Source organism: Myotis yumanensis, unplaced genomic scaffold (assembly GCF_028538775.1).
Source record: "Myotis yumanensis isolate MYYU_CA2020_CCGP unplaced genomic scaffold, mMyoYum1.0.hap1 SCAF_2, whole genome shotgun sequence".
NCBI lineage: Eukaryota > Metazoa > Chordata > Mammalia > Chiroptera > Vespertilionidae > Myotis > Myotis yumanensis.
The window spans coordinates 175,908,250-175,929,571 of NW_027223753.1; the positions used below are offsets into that span (position 1 = coordinate 175,908,250).

The window sequence follows — 21,322 nt, forward strand, 5'->3', positions numbered from 1 at the left end:
TTTAGGCTCTGCTTTGCTGATTTTACCAACATAAATATTTATCAGCTTGTTAATATCATAAAATATTTATTTTGCCTTTTTATTCGTTGCTCCCCAGTAATATTTTTTGTAAGATTTTTATGGTGTTTTAGGATGCAACATTACCAAGGTCCTCATTGCCAACCGAGGAGAAATCGCCTGCAGGGTGATGCGAACAGCGAAAAAAATGGGTATACAGTCCGTGGCTGTTTACAGTGAGGCTGACAGGAACTCCATGCATGTGGATATGGTATGTTGCTAAAAACTGGAAATCAGATTTTATAAGTGATCATATTTGTTAGTGTGTCAGTGTTTTAGTTCTTGACAGTTTGTATTTGCTAGTGTTAACAGTGTACAGTAGGTAAGTTCAGCTGCTCACTAATAATTCCTTTTGGGGACATTTTCCAAATGAGTCACCAGTGGAACTAGACAGAATACTCTGTAATGAAGTTGATTTACAGGCCAGGTCCTGTCAATAGGATTGGTTAAAGCAGTTCACAGAAGGTGGCTGATGCACAGACCACACTTTAAGGGGCTCCTATCCACATCCCTGATGTGCAAGGAAAAGGATCAAGATTCTAGTTTTAGCAACTACTACTTACTGGCCAAGGGTCTTAGACAGTCACTCAATGTTTCAGAGACTTGGCTTAACTGGAAAATTATAACTACAGGGACCTTCCTCCCCCAAGGTTTGTAAGTGTTAGCAATTGTAACTAACTTTATCCCTTAGACAGAACCCAGGCCTGCGTGAATTCAGCTGTTGTCCTTCGTTACGTCCACAGCAAATCCCCAAGCACTGACAAGTCCACCGTGATGAGTTTCGATTGGTCTTCCAGCTTTGTGTAGTAGGCCCATGCAGCTTTCTAGCCACTGTTCTGTCTCATATTGTGAATGCCTGTTGCCACTTTCATTTTACTTTAGTGTGTGACATATATTATACATAAAAATCAAGTTTTGACATTCTCCTAATGCAAAAGATTTCAAAATGGATTATTTTTAATATATTTTTATTGATTTCAGAGAAAGGAAGGGAAAGGGAGAGAGAAACAGAAACATCAAATGATGAGAGAGAATCACTGATCGGCTGCCTCCTGCACACCCCCGACTGGGGATTGAGCCCTGGGCATGTGCTCTGACCACGAATCGAACCATGACCTCCTGGCTCATAGGTCGATGCTCAACCACTGAACCACACCGTCTGGGCCACAGTGGCTTATTTTTAATAGCATAGCTATGAGCTGGTACTTTTGTATTATTCTTGAGGAGCCAGCATTTCTATGTTTCTATTTCTATTTCTGCCTCTATTTCTATGTCCCTGAAGCAGTCCTATGTAGAGTACTAGGTCTGTGGTTTTCTAAACATATGCCATTTGTTAAACAGGCAGATGAAGCGCATTTCATTGGTCCTGCTCCCTCTCAGCAGAGCTACCTATCGATGGAGAAAATCATTCAAGTGGCCAAGATCTCTGCTGCACAGGTAAGGGTGATGAAGAGATATACCATACAAAAGTAAACGTGTTGCCCAATTTTCACAAAATTACTTATTATTTACAGAATACATTTTCTATTTTTAGCCATTCCCAGTTTCTATCTTTCCTGTTAAAAACATTAATATAGAATGAACAATCCAAACAGGCTTGCAATTTTGTGAACCACCAGGGTGAATTGGCAGCTCAATGTATGCCTGATGGGTAGGGAAATTGCCCACTGGTGGTAGTAGTATTGCTAGTTTTTCTCTTTTAATCCATTCAGATGCCCAAGAATACTGTGGTTTGGATATAGTAAGCTATTCTTCTTAAGAGCAATTAAACTTCTTGAGGCCATTCCCAGAATGTGTGATTGAACTCGATATTCACAAGTAGATAGCTGCTTTTCTTTTTAGTTTGAAGGGAGAGTATTTAGCTCATCAGAGTTCTGTCAATTTAATATCTGTTCAAAAGAAGGGAAGCTAGCAATACTTTGAAAATGAAATTAAGGAAACAGTTACAGTGATAAATGCTATCATCAAAATCAAATAGTAACAAAGTTAGCAAAAGTAGTTCAAGACCAGAGTATTGAAGACTAAAACATTGCTGAGCAAAATTAAATGAGTCCTAAATAAGTAGGTAGATAAATCATTGGAAGACTCAATATTGTTAAGATGGCAATTCTTTCCAAATTGACTGATAGATTCAATTCACTCAATATCAAAATCCCAACAGGCTATTTTATAGAAATTGACAAGCCTGTTCCTCAAATAGCTAAAGGCCTAGTATATAGTTAAAACAAGTTTGAAAAGACTAACAAATGTGTAGGGCATTTAAACGAGGCATGCGGCCTGCCAGCTGCAAGTTTGACATGTTTGGTATAGGATTTAGACCCTCTATTTCAAAACTCATTATAAAACTACAGTAACCAACAGTGTGTTAACAGAAGGATAAATATACAGGTTGGTGGAACAGAATAGAAAGTTGCACATTTATGGTTAATTAATTTTTGAATAAAGGTAAAGTAATGTAATAGGGAAAGGGTGGTTTTTTCAACAAATGGTGCTGGAACAAGTGGCTATCTATATGCAAAAAGATGAACCTAAAGTCTGGTTCCTACACTCTTACCTTACACTTTTCATGAAAAACAAAAATAACTTGAAATGTAGCATATACCTAAATGAAAGACCTACAACTATAAAACATAAGAGAAAATCTTTGAGAGGGTTAGGCAATAATTTCTTCAATATAATATAAGCAAGATTCATAAAAGAAAACATTGATAAATAAACTTCACCAAAATTTAAAACTTTTGCTCTTCAAACGAAACCATTAAGAACTTAGAAGATCAGCCATGGACTGGGAGAAAATATGTGCATAACATATATTTGATAAAGAGTGGTATCCAGAATTTTTAAGGAACACTTTACAGCTCAAACAACCCAATTGAAGAAAATGGGCAAAAGATTTGAATAGTCACATCACCAAAGAAGATACACAAATGGCAATAAGCCCAATAAGAGATACTCAATATCATTAGTCATTAGGGAAATTGACATGAAAACCACAGTTCTGTACCATTTCACACTCACTAGGATGTCATAAATATAAAAGACAGATAATAAGTGTTGGCAGGAATTTGGAGAAACTTGGAACCATCAGCTATTGCTGGTAGAAATGCAAAATAGGACAACTTCTTTAGAAAACTTAAAAATTTAAACATATACTTACCATATTTTGGCCCAACAGTGGCCCTCCTGAGCATTTATCCAAGAGACACGAAAAATAGGCTTGTATGAATGTTCATAACAGCATTATTCATAATGGCCCCAAGCTGGAAAAAAATCTAAATGAAATCATGAACTAAATGTAGCATATCATAGTGGAATCAATTCTATAAAAAGAAATAAACTACCGATGCAGACAATAACAAGAATGAACCTCAAAATATTACGCTAAGTGCCATGGCCAGTTTGACTCAGTGGCTAGAGCGTCGGCCTGCAGACTGAAGGGTCCTGGCTTCGATTCCAGTCAAGGGCACATGCCCGGGTTGCGGGCTTGATCCCCAATAGGGGGTGTGCAGGAGGCAGCCGATCAATGTTTCTCTCTCATCATTGATGTTTCTCTCTCTTCCTCTCTTTTCCTCTCTGCAATCAATAAAAAAATATATTTAAAATGTTTCCCTCCCCCCAAAATTATGCCAAGTTAAAGAAGTCAGACACATTAGACTATGTGTACTGTATGATTACATATCTAGGAAATTTCTTTAAAAAAAAAAGTGAAACTATAGAGACTGCAGGTCAGTAAGTTGCTTGGTTCTAGAAGTAAGAATTAATTAGGTATGCACATGGGCACACAGGAACTTTATTGAGTGATAGAGTGTTCTAAAACTGGATTGTAGTAATAGTTGCACAATTGTATAAATTTATTACATTCATGAGACTATAAATGGGTGAATGTTATATATGTAAATCATACCTAAAAAAAAAAGCTGTTTATAAACCAGGGAGGACGGAGTGTAGATCTTTTTCAGTGTGCCTAGCATAAGTAACATTTGACCATTTCATAGGAAATGTCTGAAATTGAGCATTGGTTTGAAAGAAACAAAATTCCAAACTGACATCAAAATGTGACGTGTCGCATTTTATTCAGTATTTAGCATTTTGTTGTTTGCCATCAGTAAGATAGGGGGTTTTCTATTCACATGAGTTTCCCAGACATTGGAAGCTAACTGCTTTAATGTTGAAATGTCCTTTAAGCGCAACTATTTTGAAATAGGGTTGGCAGAGCTTTCTTTTAATATTCAGTTGGTTATAATTATTATTTTAGAAGAGCAAATGTCCTGAGGGCTACTGAAGTGGGAGACCGAGTTGCTTCATCCCTCACTAAACAATCTGAGCTGCAACTGTTTGCTTCCCTGTGTCTTCCCTCTTTGCTGTTGGCATGTTTGCCCTAAGAAAACACACTGTCCTTGGGTCACCGATTGTTCCCTTGGGTGAGCGAGAAAGCCAGATACATAAATTTGTTAAAACTCTGAGGAACTTGCAAGTAACTAGGCAGAAGTCTGAGGTAGTTCTCTTTCACTAAAGAATATACAGGCTTTATTTAGCATATGACTTTTTGTTTGCTTCTTAGCTATCTTTTTAGAGAGGTGACATGGGCACATCGCAACCTGAAGATAGATGGGGTGTGATTGTGGTAGTGTGTTCGTCTCAGCTTGTGGGTTCCACAGTTGCAGTTCTAAGCCAGCTCTATATGAAGGCAGAGTCAAGAAATCCCCATTACCTTTACTCCTACTTATCCTCCTTGACATTCTACCCTAAAAGCAGTATTATTATAAATTAAAATACAGATTCCTCTGATCCATCCATTCCATTTGTAGATTTATACTTATAAGAACTTAAAGCAGGGACTCAGAGAGATACGGGCACATCAATGTGTATAGCAGCTTTATTCATAATAGCCAGAAGGTGAAAACAGTCCTCATCCATCAACAGGTGAGTGGTAAACAAAGTGTCGAATATATACATACAGGGACTATTATTCAGCCTTAAAAAAGGAATGAAATTCTGATTCATGCTACTACATGGATGAACCTTGGAAACATTCTGCTCTGTGAAATAAGCCAGACACAAAAGGGTAAGTTTGTACAATTCCACTTATATCAGGTTCCTACAATAAACAAGTTCATGGAGAGGGAAAGTGAAATTTGTGAGACGGAACATTACCAGGCAGTGGGGCGTTAGTGTTTAATGGCACAGAGTTTCTGTGTGGGGTGATGACGGCGTTCTGGAGATGGTTGGTGGTAATGGTTGCCCAGCCTGGTGCATGTGCTTAATGCCACTGAATTGTGCACGTCAACGTGGTTAAAATAGAGGTTTATCTCATGTATTTATTACCACAATAAAAAAAAAATACAGATTCTTCTGGTTCAGGTAAGGCTTCAGAACTTCAGTGTGAATGTTTCAGATGTCTGCTTGGAAACAGGCTTTGATAGCGTAGTGTAGGCATCACCAGCACAGGGAGGCCTCCCCACAGGAAAGCGATGTCGCCTGCAACCCACTTTGCCAGTGGTGTGCTGGTAAATTTGTCTTTTCATTTCTCGCTTCTAGGCTATCCATCCTGGGTACGGCTTTCTTTCAGAAAACATGGAATTTGCTGAACTATGTAAGCAAGAAGGAATTATTTTTATAGGTCCTCCCTCGTCTGCAATTAGGGACATGGGTATAAAGAGGTATGAGTGTATATTTTTTAAATAAGATCAATTGAAATGGTTTATTTTACCTATAATAGACATGCTAATAATACACTTTTGTTGTCTTAGGCATAAGTTGTTTATCTGCCACTTCAGAAAAATACTCAGCTAATTAGTATTTCTAATCAACATGCTAATTCTTTCGGGGGGATAAAAACAAGGTAGGATGAGTTACCACATGAAAAATTGGATTGAGGGAAATCAACAGATATTTTCATATTTGCATTAGTATTTGTTATCGCAGACTATAGTTTTTTCTTTATCTATGGGGTGTTTTCTTTGAAAAGTTCCATTATAATACAGATGATGTATTATAGAGTTATACTCCTGAAACCTATAAAATTTTATTAACTGATATCACCCCAATAAATTCAATAAAAAAAGAAAAAATTAAACATAAAATGAAAAGTTCCATTATATTTTGTAGACTGGTCTGTATTTGTTTCTCTTGTATGAAATTTCATAGAATTTGGGTATCTTGGGCTTTTTTATTGTAAAGTACATCCAAATCCATAATGGCTGCTGCTGGAGTGCCTGTTGTGGAAGGTTATCACGGTGAGGACCAGACAGACCAGTGCCTGAGAGAGCATGCTGGGAGGATCGGCTACCCCGTCATGATCAAAGCCGTCCGTGGTGGAGGAGGAAAAGTAAGATTGTGCGTGCTCATGTTTTCCATTTCCGGCTACTCTCCTTTGTTTTATTTATGTTGTCGTCAAATCTACCTTTCACCTTAGGGTATGAGGATCGCTAGATTGGAAAAAGAATTTCAAGAACAGTTGGAATCAGCCCGGAGGGAAGCGAAGAAGTCTTTCAATGATGACGCTATGCTGATTGAGAAGTTTGTAGACACTCCAAGGTGGGGTTAGCTTTTTTTTTTTCTGACTCAGATTTTTTAAATTATAAAAAATGCACACACATTATATAAAATACAAAGTTCTAGTAGGACATAAGTACATACATTCCCCAATCCTACCCCTGATGTACCCACTATAATGTTATAGTATGCATACTTCCAGGTGAATAGATACATTTATACATATACAAACGGAATACAACATACATACAGAACAGTGAATCAAATCTTATATAATATTGCATGTTAATATTATATCAGAGATCTTTCCATGTCAGTAAATTTAGATCTCATTCTTTTTGTTGACCTTAATATTGGTTCCATAATATTGAGATGTCATTAATTCATTCAATCCATTACTTTTTGATGTAACTTAAGGTCTTTTTAAAATAAAAAAATTCCTGTAAGAAATTATGCTATATTGTCATGGCTGGTTTTGCTCAGTGGTTAGAGTGTCGGCCTGTAGACCCAATGGTCCGGGTTCAATTCCCGGTCAAGGGCATGTACCTAGGTTGCAGGCCAGATCCTGGCCCGGTCAGGGTATGTGCAGGAGGCAACCGATTGATGTCTCTATCACATCAATGTTTCTCTCTCCCCCCCTCCCTCCCTTCCACTCTCTCTAAAAATCAATGGGGGAAAAATATCCTTGGGTGAGGATTAACCAATGTGTTTCAAGAGCACACTAGCACAATCACACCTCATCTATCTTTAGGTTCCTATGTGCCCATGTCACCTTTCTAAAAACAAAAACAAAAAAGAAATTAAGCTATATTTTACAGAACTCTGTAAGCATCAGTTGAGATGTTCAGAAAATGGAAATAGTTACCCAATTGAATTATAATTGTAAGTAAATGTGTTAACAAATAATACTAACAGCTCACACTTTTATTGCACTCACCATATGCTGGGTCCTAAACATTTTACATATACTAACTAATCTTGCTGTCCAAATTCTAATTCTTGCAAGAACCCCTTTAGATGGGTAGTATTCCCATTTTGCAGGTGAGGATACTGAGCAGCAGAATAGTCACATCAGATAACTTGCCTGAGGTCTCCCAGCTAAGATGTAGTGGAGCTTGGATTTCAACCCAGGCAGTTTGACTCTAAAATTCACACTCTAAGCCACTACACTAAACTGCTACTCCAGGTACCACAATAACAAATGCCGTGTAAATATCTAATTTTTATTTTCTGGAGTTTTCTTTTTATGCCTATTGCTTAAAATAAGGTACTGAGTATAAAAGCTTCCTGTTTCATAGACTTTTTGGTAATGTATTTAGCTATAGATGTAGATATAGTTATCCTGTATGTCCAGTGACCTGATAAAGACTAGAGAGGGATTTACCTTGAAGATAATGAGCTGAAGCTTCCCTTGCATGAACCTCTTCCAAGTTCCAGTACCTAATTGTGTCTTCTTTTTAAAGAGGGCCCCCAAATAGTTTTTGTTTCAGACCATACAAGCTTAGAACTGTCCCTGAACATGCCAAGTAAATTAAATTCATTTAGAGTTTGTTAAAAAAAAAAAAAAAAGTCAACTTTAAAATCGGCCAGTTGATTAGGAGTGTATAACATAATGCCGCCTGCTGGTGGGAAGCCAGGAAAAGACAGAGGAGAATCTGAGATAAACCAGGGCTCCCTCCTACAGCATCTTTCCAGAAGAACAGGCCGACTCTCCAAGGGGCATACTCTGGAGTTCGATTGCTGTGGACACATCAGCTAGCTGCTAGCTGTTTCAGTGACTGTAACTCCATGCTCCAACATTTTTTGAAGCTGTGAATTCTTTCCTTGTGAAATGTTAGCTACATATTACCTCACATTGTAATTTATTCCTCCAATAGCTGGGAAACTCCTGGGAATCAAGGACCTGCTAGTATATTTCTTTTTCATTTTCCCCTATATATTACTACCCGGCATACTACTTTCTTCATGATAGGCATCAATAATATTTCTTTAAATATAGAAGTAATGTGAATACATTACAAATTTTTGGAAAATACAGGAGTTGGAAAACAAAGTCACTCATAATCTCCTTCTCTAAGTATATTAATATTTCTATATATTTCTGTGCTGTATTTTCTAGTAATATTTTAATATCATGATAATTGTACTGAATGTAGTATGTCATATCCTGCTAAATAGCTACCCGTTGAATTTTTTTTAAAATATATTTTATTGATTTTTTACAGAGAGGAAGGGAGAGAGATAGAGAGTTAGAAACATCTCCTACTGGGGATATGCCCGCAACCCAGGTACATGCCCTTGACTGGAATCGAACCTGGGACCTTTCAGTCCGCAGGCCGACACTCTATCCACTGAGCCAAACCGGTTTCGGTGCTACCTGTTGAATTAATGGAGTGTGAGAAAATTGTCAAGATGATGCTGGCAACTGAGAAAAGTACATACAAGATGTTTTCTAGATCTGATCAGTTACTGTGTTTATCTGAAAGGCTGGGACAGAAAATGGTCTTCAAAGTGTACTATTTGGAGGGTAATAAGAGAACCCGGATTCCGTCCTCACTTTATAGTCAATAAATAATCTATGTGAATTTAAAATGTCACTAGGAAAATAACAACTTTAGAACTTTTAGAAAATATCAAAGCATTCCTAATAGAATCCAGCTGTGTCCACCTACCAGTATTTAGCCAGACCCCCAATGGCTGGCTGGAGCAGCTCGGACTGGTTCTGAGATGGTGCTCCAGATCCTCTATGTTATGGTAAGCAGCAGAAAAGATGAGTCAGCAAAAGGCAAAGGACACAAGTGACTTGGTGATTACAGAATCAAAACGGAAAACACAGATCTTCAGTGATCTTCCTTTGCACGTAGCCAAGTTTTGAGACCTAAGAATAAAAACTGTGTTGTGTTCTGCTCTTGGTGTGGCCCCAGCACGTTCCTTCCTGAACCTGGAGCCCCTGCTACAGTGCCATCCTCTCTGGAGCAGCTGAAAGATAAGGGAGGGTCTGGAGAAGGTAGACTTTTATTATTGTGATTTGAAAATCAGGTTGTTCAGCTTCAGCATGGAAAGAGCTTGGAAGCTGTTACGTTTGAAAAGCAAGTAGAAAGCTGGACAGAATGAAATTCAGTGACTTAGAGCCAGAAGAACTGAGGGCACAGGGGAGCCACCCCGAAGTCTGAGCAGGCATGTGAGCACCACGAAGCACACTCAGGATCCGCCTGCCGGCAGCAGAAGCCGTTGGAGCCGTGAACTTACAGAGACACTGAAATGGGGATTTTGACAAATTGCTGGAGGTTGATTGTGGATGAGCTTGATAGTGAGAAAATCCTTAAGCCCCAGTGTTAGGGGGGCCTCCCAACTTTTCATTCGTTTTATTGCCAGGAATCCCACCAAGTTCTCACAGTGAAAATCTAAGCAACATTTCTTAAAATTTGGGGTTTGGGGGGTAGAAAAGTAACCTTCTGAAATAGGCCCAGAGCAGTCTATTCTCAGAAACCAAGGCCAACACTCCCAGGGAAACTGCCAGACCCCTTTCTGTCCTGGGGGAAGGGCAGCCGGCCAAGTCTAACCTCTAACCTGCCCACTGTACCTAAGGGTGAAAAGTGTGAGGAAACACTGCTGAGGCACAGGGTCAGGCCAACTGAAACTGAGATTTAATCATAAGATCATAGAGTGTTTTCCCTGCCCTACACCCTGCCATGTCACCAGGGCTCCTGTGTAATCACAGAGGGTTCCAACTGAAAGAAGTGCAGGACGCAGACTCTGTCCAGAAAGCAGTTCTTGTTGAAGCCCCAAGACAACAGGAGAAAGAAAAGTAAACCAAGACATTGGAGGAAAGTGAAGCCTCTGGCACCGACAGCTGCTGTAAACATTAAACACAACATGCCTCCAAACTGATTAACATTAAACATTGAAGGTCTGTACCTCAGTTCCTGGTATGGGATACATCACATCTGGTTTCCTCCCTCCCTCCTTTCCTCCCTTCCTCCCTCCTTCCCTCCTTCCTTTCCTTCCTTTCCTTTTTTGTCTATTTATTTTAATTGATTTTAAAGAGAGGAGGGGAGAAACATCCATGTGAGAGAGAAACACTGATTGGTTGCCTCCCGCACGCATCTTGACTAGGAATGGAACTACACCCTGGATATGTGTCCTGACCAGGAATCAAACACACCACCTTTTGGTGTGTATTGTACGATGCTTCCACCAATTGAGCCACACCAGCCAGGGCCATCATATCTGGATTTTTTTTTAAAAAATTCCAAGCCTTAAAGGTAAAAAAAAAAAAAAAAAAAGAAGCACAATTTGAAGTACAAGGCAAGTATCAGAACTAGACTGAGATGTGACACAGATTTTGGGATTATCTATGGAATGTAAAGTAAGTGGTTAATATGTTAAGTGCTCTAATGGAACAAGTAAACATGCAAGAACAGAGGGTAATGTAAACAAAGAGATAGAAATTTAAGAAAAAAATCAAATGAAAATGCTAGAAATAAAGAACATCATAACAAAGGAAGAATGCATTTGATGGACTAATCAGTAAACTAAACACAGCTGGAGAAAGAATCAGTGACCTTGAACGTATGTCAACTTCCCAAACAAATACAAAGAGAAGTGAGAATGAAAACAAACAAATACAACATAACTGAACTATCTAAGAACTGCAGAACTTTTAAAGGTGTAACGTGCTTATTTGAATACAAGAAGAAAGAAAGGAATGGGAGAACTATTTCAAAGTAATAATGGCCAAAATGTTCCCCAAATTAATGACAGACACCACACTATAGAACCAGGAAGCTCAGAGGACATCAAAGAGGATAACTGTCAAAGAAATTTTAAAATATATTCAAACATAAGAAAACAAAGACAAATAGGACATCTTGGAAAAAACCAGAGGTGCGAAACTTCCTGTAGTACATCAGACATCTCACAGAAACCATGCAAGCAAGGATCAAGTGGAGTGGAATCTATATAAAATGTTGAAAGGAAAAAACATAAACCTAGAATTCTATATGCAATGAAATTACCCTCAGACATGCAGGAGGAATAAACATGTCCTCAGACAAAATTTGAGGGAATTTGTCACCAGTAGACTTGCCTTGCAAGTAACAATAACAGAAGTTCTTCAAAGAAAAGGAAAATGGTACAGATTAGAAACTCAGATCTAATAAAGGAGGAATATTAGACAAGGACCTCACAGTTAACAATTTGTTTAAAATAATAATAAGAAGAGTGTATTTGGTGATGTTAGCTTAATGATAAATAAAAAGAGGAGGAAAGGTCAAGAAGGCAAATCCAAAAGGAAGAAATCAACTTCTATTGTGTTGGACAGATAGGAAGATTTCCGAATGGCCCATCCAGTGGAACTGATAAATTAAGAAAATTAATTTTCCCAAGTGGTTTAATGAAGTATTTTATGGAATGAACAGAAAGGAATAGCTCTGAGCCACTGCTAAACAGGACATTTACGAGACTTCTTGTTTTTTGTGTGTGGTTGTTTTTTTTTTTTTTTTTAGATTTTTTTTTTTTTAGAGAGAGTGAGAAAGGAAGAGGGAGAGAAACATGGATGTTCGAGTGAAGCATCAATTGGGTGCCTCCTGCACACTCCTTATGGGAGCCCAGCCTGTAACCTGGGGATGTGCCCTCACTGGGAATTAATCCAGCCAACTGAGCCACATGGCCAGAACTGACTTCCTGGTTTATTTGTTTTGTTATTTTTCTTTATTGTTGACAGTATTGCAGATGTCCCTCCCTTTTCCCCCTATTGCCCCTCTTCACCGCCCCTCCCCACCCCCCACCCCCACACACACACCCCCTCCACCCCCGGGCCTTCACAGTTCTATTGTTTGTGTCCCTGGGCACACATATATGCATATAAGTTTTTTGGTTAATCTCTCCATGCCCTCCTCCCCCACTTCTCTGACTTCCTGGGTTTTTTAAAAAATTTTCTTCTAGGTTTGACAGTTTTTGTTTTAACTAGTCAATGGGGAAAACATTTGCTGATCACTCGTTTCTGTGCTATGGTGGTGTATATGTGAGGTGAACTACAGTGTGAACATATCACAATAAGCCTGCTGAGAAGAATGCTTTCTTGTATTCACCAGATGGTCTGTGTTAGCCTTGTTTTCATAAGTGTTATGTGTGTTTACTCTTAATATGATTTCTCGTAATTTTGCTATTTTTATACTCAACATTTAAGTGCCTTTTTGTTTTTTTATGACTTAATGTTAGTATAGTCTTAAAAACTAATGAGCCATATTAATTTATTTCTTAACATTTAAATTTTCAATCTGTCATAGTTTAAAAAATCAGACTGTAAGAGTTGATTTAAAAAAAAAATATCCTGATCATAAAAAAGTTTTCATTGGCTTTTTGAGGATATATGAAATAAGAGTATAACTTATAATTATTAATTAGTTAGCTTTACCAGTATTTGCCTTAACAGTTTGCACTTTTTGTACCTTGCCCCACTCTGAGGTCATAAATATAGGGTGTCCCCCCAAAAATGTATACACACACTTTGTATAATTATAAAGGCAGTGTTTATTTAAGTACATTTCACTTTAAAAATTGAGCTATCAGCTCTTAAAGTGTATATACATTTTTCTGGGACAACCTATAATAGTCTCTTGTGTTTTCTGTCTTTTCTTATTTCCCAGTTATTTCATTTTTTTTTTCTTTAATGTTCATCCAGTAAATGGAAAGTTTTTCATTGGGTGTTTATAAGGTTTACTATAGTTCTGTTTCTAAATTCATATTCTCTGTTTTGAGGTAAAAATATCCCATCATGTGTAAAATAAAAATAGAGGAATCCTGGTCACCTTGGACAATAGTCTGGCTTGTGGAATGTGATACTTTTTATCCTTAGGAAAGTATGTTAACATGAGTGTTTGCTTTTAAATAGGCATGTAGAAGTCCAGGTGTTTGGTGATCACCATGGCAATGCTGTGTACTTGTTTGAGAGAGACTGTAGTGTCCAGAGGAGGCATCAGAAGATCATTGAGGAAGCCCCAGGGGTAAGGACCTTGTAAAGAAAATTGTAATCTTCTCTGTAATGGAAATACTAGTCACTCTGATTTTCACATCAGAAATCTGTGAAGCTAGTGTCTCCCCCAAAGTCCTGCTGGACAGCTGCTTCTAAGTAGTAGTATAAGGATAAGGCCCCCTCTCTCCACCCTTCCCCCCCACCCCACCCCGGGGATGGAGCCTGCAACCCAGGTATGTACCCTGACCAGGAATCAAACCAATGACCTCTTGGTTCATGGGTCAATGCTCAACCACTGAGCCACACCATCCGGGCGTGGTTTTACTTATTTTTGGATTTACATTTCTTTACAGCCTGCTACTGCTGCAGGCTTCTTTTCTTGTTCAAGGTTATATACAGTAGTCCCCCCTTATCTAGAGCTTCAGTTACCCATGGTCAATTGTGGTTTGAAAATATTGTCAGAAATTCCAAAACTATAATAAAATTCCTGAAAATTTATAAGTTTTAAATTGTACACCATTCTGAGTAGTGTGATGAAATCTTATGCCATCCCACCCGGGATGTGAATCACCCCTTTGTCCAGTGTATCTACGTTGTATAGGCTAACCCGCCTGTTAGCCACTTGGTATTTGTCTTAGCTATCACATCGACTATCACACTACATGCTTGTGTTCAAGTAACCCTTATTTTACTTAATAATAGCTCCAAAGTGCAAGAGTAATGATGCTGACAATTTAGATATGTCAAAGAGAAGCTGTAATTGCTTCCTTTAAGTTAAAAGGTCTGTATGTATACAAAAAACATACATAGGGTTTGGTACTCTCTGTGGTTTCAGGGATCCAATGAAGATATATATATATATATATATATATATATATATATATATATATTTTTTTTTTTTTTTAAGTACTTTATTGATTTAGAGAGGAAGAGAAACATCAATTGGTTGCCTCCTGCAGGTGCCCCAACTGGGGATCAAACCCACAACCCAGGTATGTGCCTGGACCAGGAATCAAACCTGCCACTTTTCAGTGTACAAGACGATGCTCCAACCAACTGAGCCACCCCGGCCAGGGCTCCCCTGGAGATCTTGCACATGTCCCCATGGATAAGGGGAGACTACCGTGCATGTTTTTATCAGTATGTAGTTTTATCAGGTCAGGGATCTGAGATTTCTGGTAATCAGCTTGTTATTCGCATATTAAAATTTTGATTTCTGTTGTAGAGTATATTATACCTTTTGAAGTAAATGTCAACAACAATAATTTCAGTAAAGTCTTATTTTGAACAGTGACTGCTTAAATATATATCTGTAGAGCTCAGTTTTTAAAATTTTAAAAGCTTTGTCTATTTATTGACATACATTTCTTTTTCTGAACCATTTTTAACTTGGAATCTCAAGGTTTACCATATTCCAAGATAATTATTGCACACTTGATACAGATTGCTTTATCATCTTAAAATAGAGCTTCAAAGTTTCTATATTGACACATTTAGTTTTAAGCAGACATATAGTTATAAAAGTTATGTAGGAACAAGGGACACGGATATATCATTATGCTGAGGAATATGTGCAATTCATAGAAATTACTAGCAGAACCATTAAACTTTGGTATTATCTTTATTATTATCTTTATTATTATCTCTTGAATGTAATATTTGCTACATGAAGATGTAATATTGGATCTTAGTGGAAATTTCTAGTGGGACAAAGTACTAATGGAAATTTATTTAAATATTTGTTCATAGCCTGGTATTAAACCTGAAGTAAGAAAAAGGCTTGGGGAAGCTGCAGTCCGAGCTGCTAAAGCTGTAAATTATGTCGGAGCAGGTATGCTAAGATTTGTTTCTAAAAGAGAAGGAGAAGCAATAATTTATGTATGCTTTAGAGGCAAAAGAAACATATCGCTTTTATATCAGTGGCTTTCAGACCTTTTTGACCAGATCCACAAGGAAAAAAAAAACAAAACACACACACTCATATTTTATATTGAGACCATATGTGTGTGTGTGTGTATGTATACTTATATATGTTTGAAAAAGGATTTTACTAAATAATGCATATCCTAATATGTATAATGCTATTCGATATTTTCTGTCTTATTTGAAGTTAAAATTACAAAATTGATTTTTTAAATTAATAAAGTTTATTTTTTACAGCAGTTTTAGTTTCACAGCAAAATTGAGCAGAAAGTACAGAGATTTTCTCATATACTCCCTGTCCCCACACGCACACAGCCTCCCCCCCATCAACATTCCACATCAGAGTGGTACATTTGTTCTGATCAGTAAACTTACACTGACACATTTTTATCACTCAGAGCACGTAGTTCACATTAGGGCTCATTCTTTTTAAGACATTTAAAAAAATATTTTTATTGATTTCAGAGAGGAAGGGAGAGGGAGAGAGATATAGAAACATCACTGATGAGAGAGAATCATCAATTGGCTGCCTCCTGCACACCCCCAACTGGGGATTGAGCCCGCAACCTGGGCATGTGCCCTGACTAGGAATCAAACCATGACCTCTTGGTTCCTGGGTCAGCACTCAACCACTGAGGCACACCAGCCAGGCAAAGTGGATGAGTTTTTATACTTTAACTGGAGGCCCGGTGCACAAAATTTGTGCACGAGTAGGGTCCTTAGGCCTGGCCATCGATCAGGGCCGATTGGGGCCTTCCAGCTGCCAGCCAGGGGCTTCCTTCCCTGGCTGCTGGCTGCTGGCTGCTGGCTGGGGCCTTCCTTTGTTCCGCACCGCCCCCTGGTGGTCAGCGTACATCATAGTGAGTGACCGAACACCTGGTCTCCCGATTGAACTCCTGAGGGGACACTTTCCATATTAGCCTTTTATATATATAGATAAAACTGGAGACGTTTTGTAGTGCCTAATAAAATGCCAGCAGGTAATACATTATTAACATAAGATTTAGTTGCTAAGCAATCTTTCAATGCGTCACCAGCAAAAGGACTTTTAAAGGAAATTTCCAAGAGCCCAAAACTAAGGAGAAAAGATTGTATTTTTCTGCAGAGGGTTAGAGTGAGATGGGATGTCACAGGGTGCAGTTCCCAGGATCTGGGTGAACTTTGCCCAAGTACATGAACTGACCCAGGATCATGGCAGTCATGTTCTCACTGCGTGAGAGCTGACACTGCTTCATATCTTGGGCTTACTATTTGCTCAAAACCCCAAATATATTTTTCTGTTGGAAAATTTCATGTGGCTCCCTATTTTGACTGAGAGTCATTTGCTGCTACAACATGTGAGATTTTTTTTTTCATGAAATACAAAGTACCATTGAATGAACGCAATGGTAAAACTGTTACACCAAGGAATATTTTACTTGGCTACTAATTACATACTATTGAAATGTGATCACTGTATTTTACTTTTAGGAACTGTGGAGTTTATTATGGACTCAAAGCACGATTTCTACTTCATGGAGATGAATACAAGGCTGCAAGTGGAACATCCTGTTACTGAGATGATCACAGGAACTGACTTGGTGGAGTGGCAGATTAAGGTGGGAGTGATTTTTCTGTTCAATATCAGTCTTGGCAACTGCGTTGCCTTCTGGCCTCCTAAAGAAAAGTGTCTTTTTGGATAAGGGTTCAGTTCTTACTGGTTGTGATGGGAACAGGAAAATGGCAGGTTCAAGATGACATTGCAGTTCATGCTATGACATTAGTGTCACTTTATGGACACAGATTCCCAATCTGTTCATTGCCATCATTTCCCTTCAGGCATGGGGCAGCCCACAGGTGAGCTGCTGCTATTGATGATGGCTGCTGACCACATGGTCTCAAAACCAAAAGCTGGTACTCTACCGAGGGCCACATCCTCCTGGCCAGGCTGTCACTAGATGTTAGAGGCTGGACAGATGCCAGCCAAGATGAAACGAGCGAACACAGAGTTGGGAAGGAAGGGTCCATGGGCAAGTGTTGATTTAAACACTGTTGCTGGCCCACAGTGGGATAAGTATGAGACGGTCACAATATATAATTAGAAATTTTTTAAATGATTTGGCATCCGGCCAGTGTGACTCAGTGTTTGAGCATCAACCTGTGAACCAGGAGGTCCCGATTCGATTCCCAGTCAGGGCACATGCCCTGGTGCCAGGCTCTGTCCCCAATAGGGGGCGTGCAGGAGGCAGCCAATCAATGATTCTCTCTCATCAGTGATGTTTCTATCTCTCTCCCTCTCCCTTCATCTCTGAAATCAATTAAAAAGAAATATTTTAAGAAAGTAAAGCAATTTGGCATCGTTGTGACATATCTACTGGTTTTACAAAAGTTTTTAAGTCCACAACTGTTCTTTTATTTTAATAGTGTGAGAAGCACTGGCCTAAACCAGAGGTCCACAAAGCATATTATTTCAAATATTATTAATAATAGCTTAGCATGTTTTTTTCTTTATTGAAAACAATAGATTGTATCTCAGCCTTCTTTAATTTATTTATTTTTTTTATTATTTTATTGCTTAAAGTATTACAAAGAGTATTACATATGTCTCCTTTTTTTCCCGCCCTTGACAATCCCCTGGCCTCCCCTACCCCCCAGTGTCTTATGTCCTTCCATTGGTTATGCTTTTATGCATGCATACAAGTCCTTCAGTTGATCTCCTACCCCCCCTGCCCCACCCCCTCCCCGGCCTTCCCGCTGTAGTTTGACAGTCTGTTCGAGGCTGCTCTGCCTCTGTATCTATTTTTGTTCATAAGTTTATAGTGGTCTTTATTATCCATAAATGAGTGAGATCATGTGGTATTTTTCCTTCATTGACTGGCTTATTTCACTTAGCATAATGCTCTCCAGTGCCATCCATGCTGTTGCAAATGGTAAGAATTCCTTCTTTTTTACAGCAGCATAGTATTCCATCGTGTAGATGTACCACAGTTTTCTAATCCACTCATCTACTGATGGGCACTTAGGCTGTTTCCAGATCTTAGCTATGGTGAATTGTGCTGCTATGAACATAGGGGTGCATATATCCTTTCTGATTGGTGTTTCTGTTTTCTTGGGATATATTCCTAGAAGTGGGATCACGGGGTCAAATGGGAGTTCCATTTTTAGTTTTTTGAGGAAACTCCATACTGTCTTCCACAGTGGCTGCACCAGTCTGCATTCCAACCAGCAGTGCAAAGGGTTCCTTTTTCTCCACATCCTCACCAGCACTTGTTTATTGATTTGTTGATGATAGCCATTCTGACAGGGGTGAGATGGTACCTCATTGTTGTTTTGATTTGCATCTCGTGGATAATAGTGACTTTGAGCATGTTTTCATATGTCTCTTTGCTTTCTGAATGTCCTTTTTCGAAAAGTGTCTATTTAGGTCCTTTGCCCATTTTTTGATTGGATTGTTTATCTCCCTTTTGTTAAGTTGTATGAGTTCCCTGTAAATGTTGGAAATTAAACCGTTATGGTGATAACATTGGCAAATATGTTCTCCCATGCAATGGATTTTCTTGTTGTTTTGTTGATGGTTTCTTTTGCTGTGCATCAGCCTTCTTTTTTAAAAAAGTTTTTTAAGTCATATGATGAATAGTCAATCTCTGTGGGATTCTTGGTTCTTTATATACAGTATAACTTGAATCTAAATTGTTTTTTTCATATTGTGATGCTAAAGTCTTGATTATTTTGACAATTTTGGTTTTTTTGGAACTTCTGTGGACAATATGCTGCTTTTTCAATTTCCCTGGGGTTGATTGGTGGTTTTCATTGAGCCAAGAGACTCCTCTGGGCCTCTATAGCCTTGGGAGCTAATGAAAACCAGGCACATCAGGCTAGTCAGTGTTCGTGGGTATCAGGAAAAGTGCAGTTGGTTCAGAAACTTCTGGAAAGACTGCTTATGTTTCCACAATTCAAGGAAAAGGAAGATTTTTTTTTCTGAAGCAATAACCCAAAAGAGTCTAGATTCTTGAAATCACCGAGGATAAAAGGTTCCTAGGGAATATGGCTGCAGAGTCTGTGGGTTTGAAACACCGTGCCATAAAGACATTCAGTTCTGTCCGCTTTCCTTTTATTCCTAACTGCTGTGGTTCCTGATTTTCCTTATTTACATATTTAAAGAGATGGAACCTGCTTCTGTTTTATGCTTATCTGTGAAAGGTCGAGGGCTAGGTTGCCCCAGGGTAGGAGCTACGTCCTACTCTGCTAGCCACACCCAGGCGGCAGAGCACAGTCCTTGCTCCTCCCCTTACTCCAACCCCCGCTATATAACCGGTCTTCAGGCGGGGTTCGCGCAGCTCAGCCACTTGGTTTGCCTTGGAGTCGGTGAGCCTGGTGGATGGGGAGCCCAAGCTAGCTTGAAATACAGATTCTTATGCTTTTGCATCGAATTGGCTCCCTGATGTGGTTTCTTGGGAATCTTGAAATCTGGGCACAACAATCTGTTTAGTTCAGTGTGATACTAAGTTACTTAGAGATTTTTCCCTGTAGCTTTCGCTTTCTCAGGTAGTCATTTTCTCATCTTGGAGGAAAACTGAAAGGGAAAGTGTGGCAGCAAGTCTTCCAATAGCCTTTTTCTGTTTATAATCTAGTGCTATGCAATGTACATAAACATAAACATAATAAAATAATTGAAAAACCATGATGTTCCCCTTTCTGTTTTGCTTTATCACTCACTTGCTGATTAAAATTACAAACATGTCTAATGTTACACTTTACCTATAGCTGTGAACACCAACAGATAATTTACTATTTTTTTTAAAAAAAAAGATCGATTGTGTAACTGAGTGCTAATGTTTTAGGTGAAAACTGAGAGCATGGTGCCAGAAAGAAATCTTAGTTTCAATTATATAGAAAATAACACTGATTTTATATTTATAATTTAGTCAGCAGTTTGCTTGCATTTTCTATTTAAAAACTCTAGAAGCCCATTGTAATTAATACTTTATTTTCAAGCTGCCTCTGTTTTGTTTTGTTTTTTAATTTTTATTGAATTCAGAGAGGGAGAAGGAGAGAGAGGTAGAAACATCAATGATGCGAGAGAATCATTGATAGGCTGCCTCCTGCACGCCCCCTATTGAGGATTGAGCCCACAACCCAGGCATGTGCCCTAACCGGGAATCGAACTGTGACCTCCTGGTTCATAGGTTGATGCTCACAGCTGGGCAAGCTGCATCTGTTTTTTAAATATCTTCTTTCTGCCCAATACTCGAGGCAGTGGATAAAATAATAATTTTTATGTGGCTTCATTGTGAAGTCCAAATGTACATTTTCCATAAAAAAGGCAAGACCATCAACTTGCTAGTCTCATAGCTGCTTTAAGGTGGATTTTTATAAGAAGTACATACTCTTCTGTCACCAGGTTGCAGCAGGAGAGAAGATTCCTTTGAGCCAGGAAGAAATAACTCTCCGGGGCCACGCGTTTGAAGCTAGAATATACGCAGAAGACCCTCAAAATAACTTCATGCCGGGGGCTGGACCACTGGTGCATCTCGCCACCCCGCCAGCGGACCTTTCCACTAGGATTGAAACTGGGGTGCGGCAAGGTAAGCGGAAATAAAACAGAAAGTCTTTTTAACTTTTAGTGCATTCTTATTTTTGGATGGGGGTCTTTTCCTTGTGTCTTGTGGGAATGTCTAGTATGTTTTAAAATAAAGGATTTAATTGATTTCGCAGCAATTTTTTTTCCCTTCTGGAATAGTTATTTTTAAGGAATGACTGGTAGTTTAATCAATAGGCTCTTTTTTCAAATGCAGCAGTACTTGATCAAACTTAAGCAATAAGTATTTTGTGTGTGTTGTTTTATATTTTTTACTTTGCCTGGCTCCAAACATGATTTAAGGTGACTGATAT

The 21,322-nt window shown here is 38.7% G+C and overlaps 1 protein-coding gene across 1 annotated transcript in view; it reads left to right on the forward strand.

Annotated features, from left to right (window-relative positions):
• MCCC1 (methylcrotonyl-CoA carboxylase subunit 1) overlaps window positions 1-21,322 on the forward strand; it is a 59,450-nt gene that overhangs the window by 16,302 nt on the left and 21,826 nt on the right. The window contains exons 3-11 of the mRNA XM_070406728.1: window positions 132-268; window positions 1,399-1,494; window positions 5,596-5,717; window positions 6,238-6,385; window positions 6,473-6,594; window positions 13,448-13,559; window positions 15,278-15,359; window positions 16,922-17,049; window positions 20,832-21,015. Coding sequence (XP_070262829.1) covers window positions 132-268; window positions 1,399-1,494; window positions 5,596-5,717; window positions 6,238-6,385; window positions 6,473-6,594; window positions 13,448-13,559; window positions 15,278-15,359; window positions 16,922-17,049; window positions 20,832-21,015 — 1,131 coding nt within the window. The remainder of the gene's footprint in view (window positions 1-131; window positions 269-1,398; window positions 1,495-5,595; window positions 5,718-6,237; window positions 6,386-6,472; window positions 6,595-13,447; window positions 13,560-15,277; window positions 15,360-16,921; window positions 17,050-20,831; window positions 21,016-21,322) is intronic.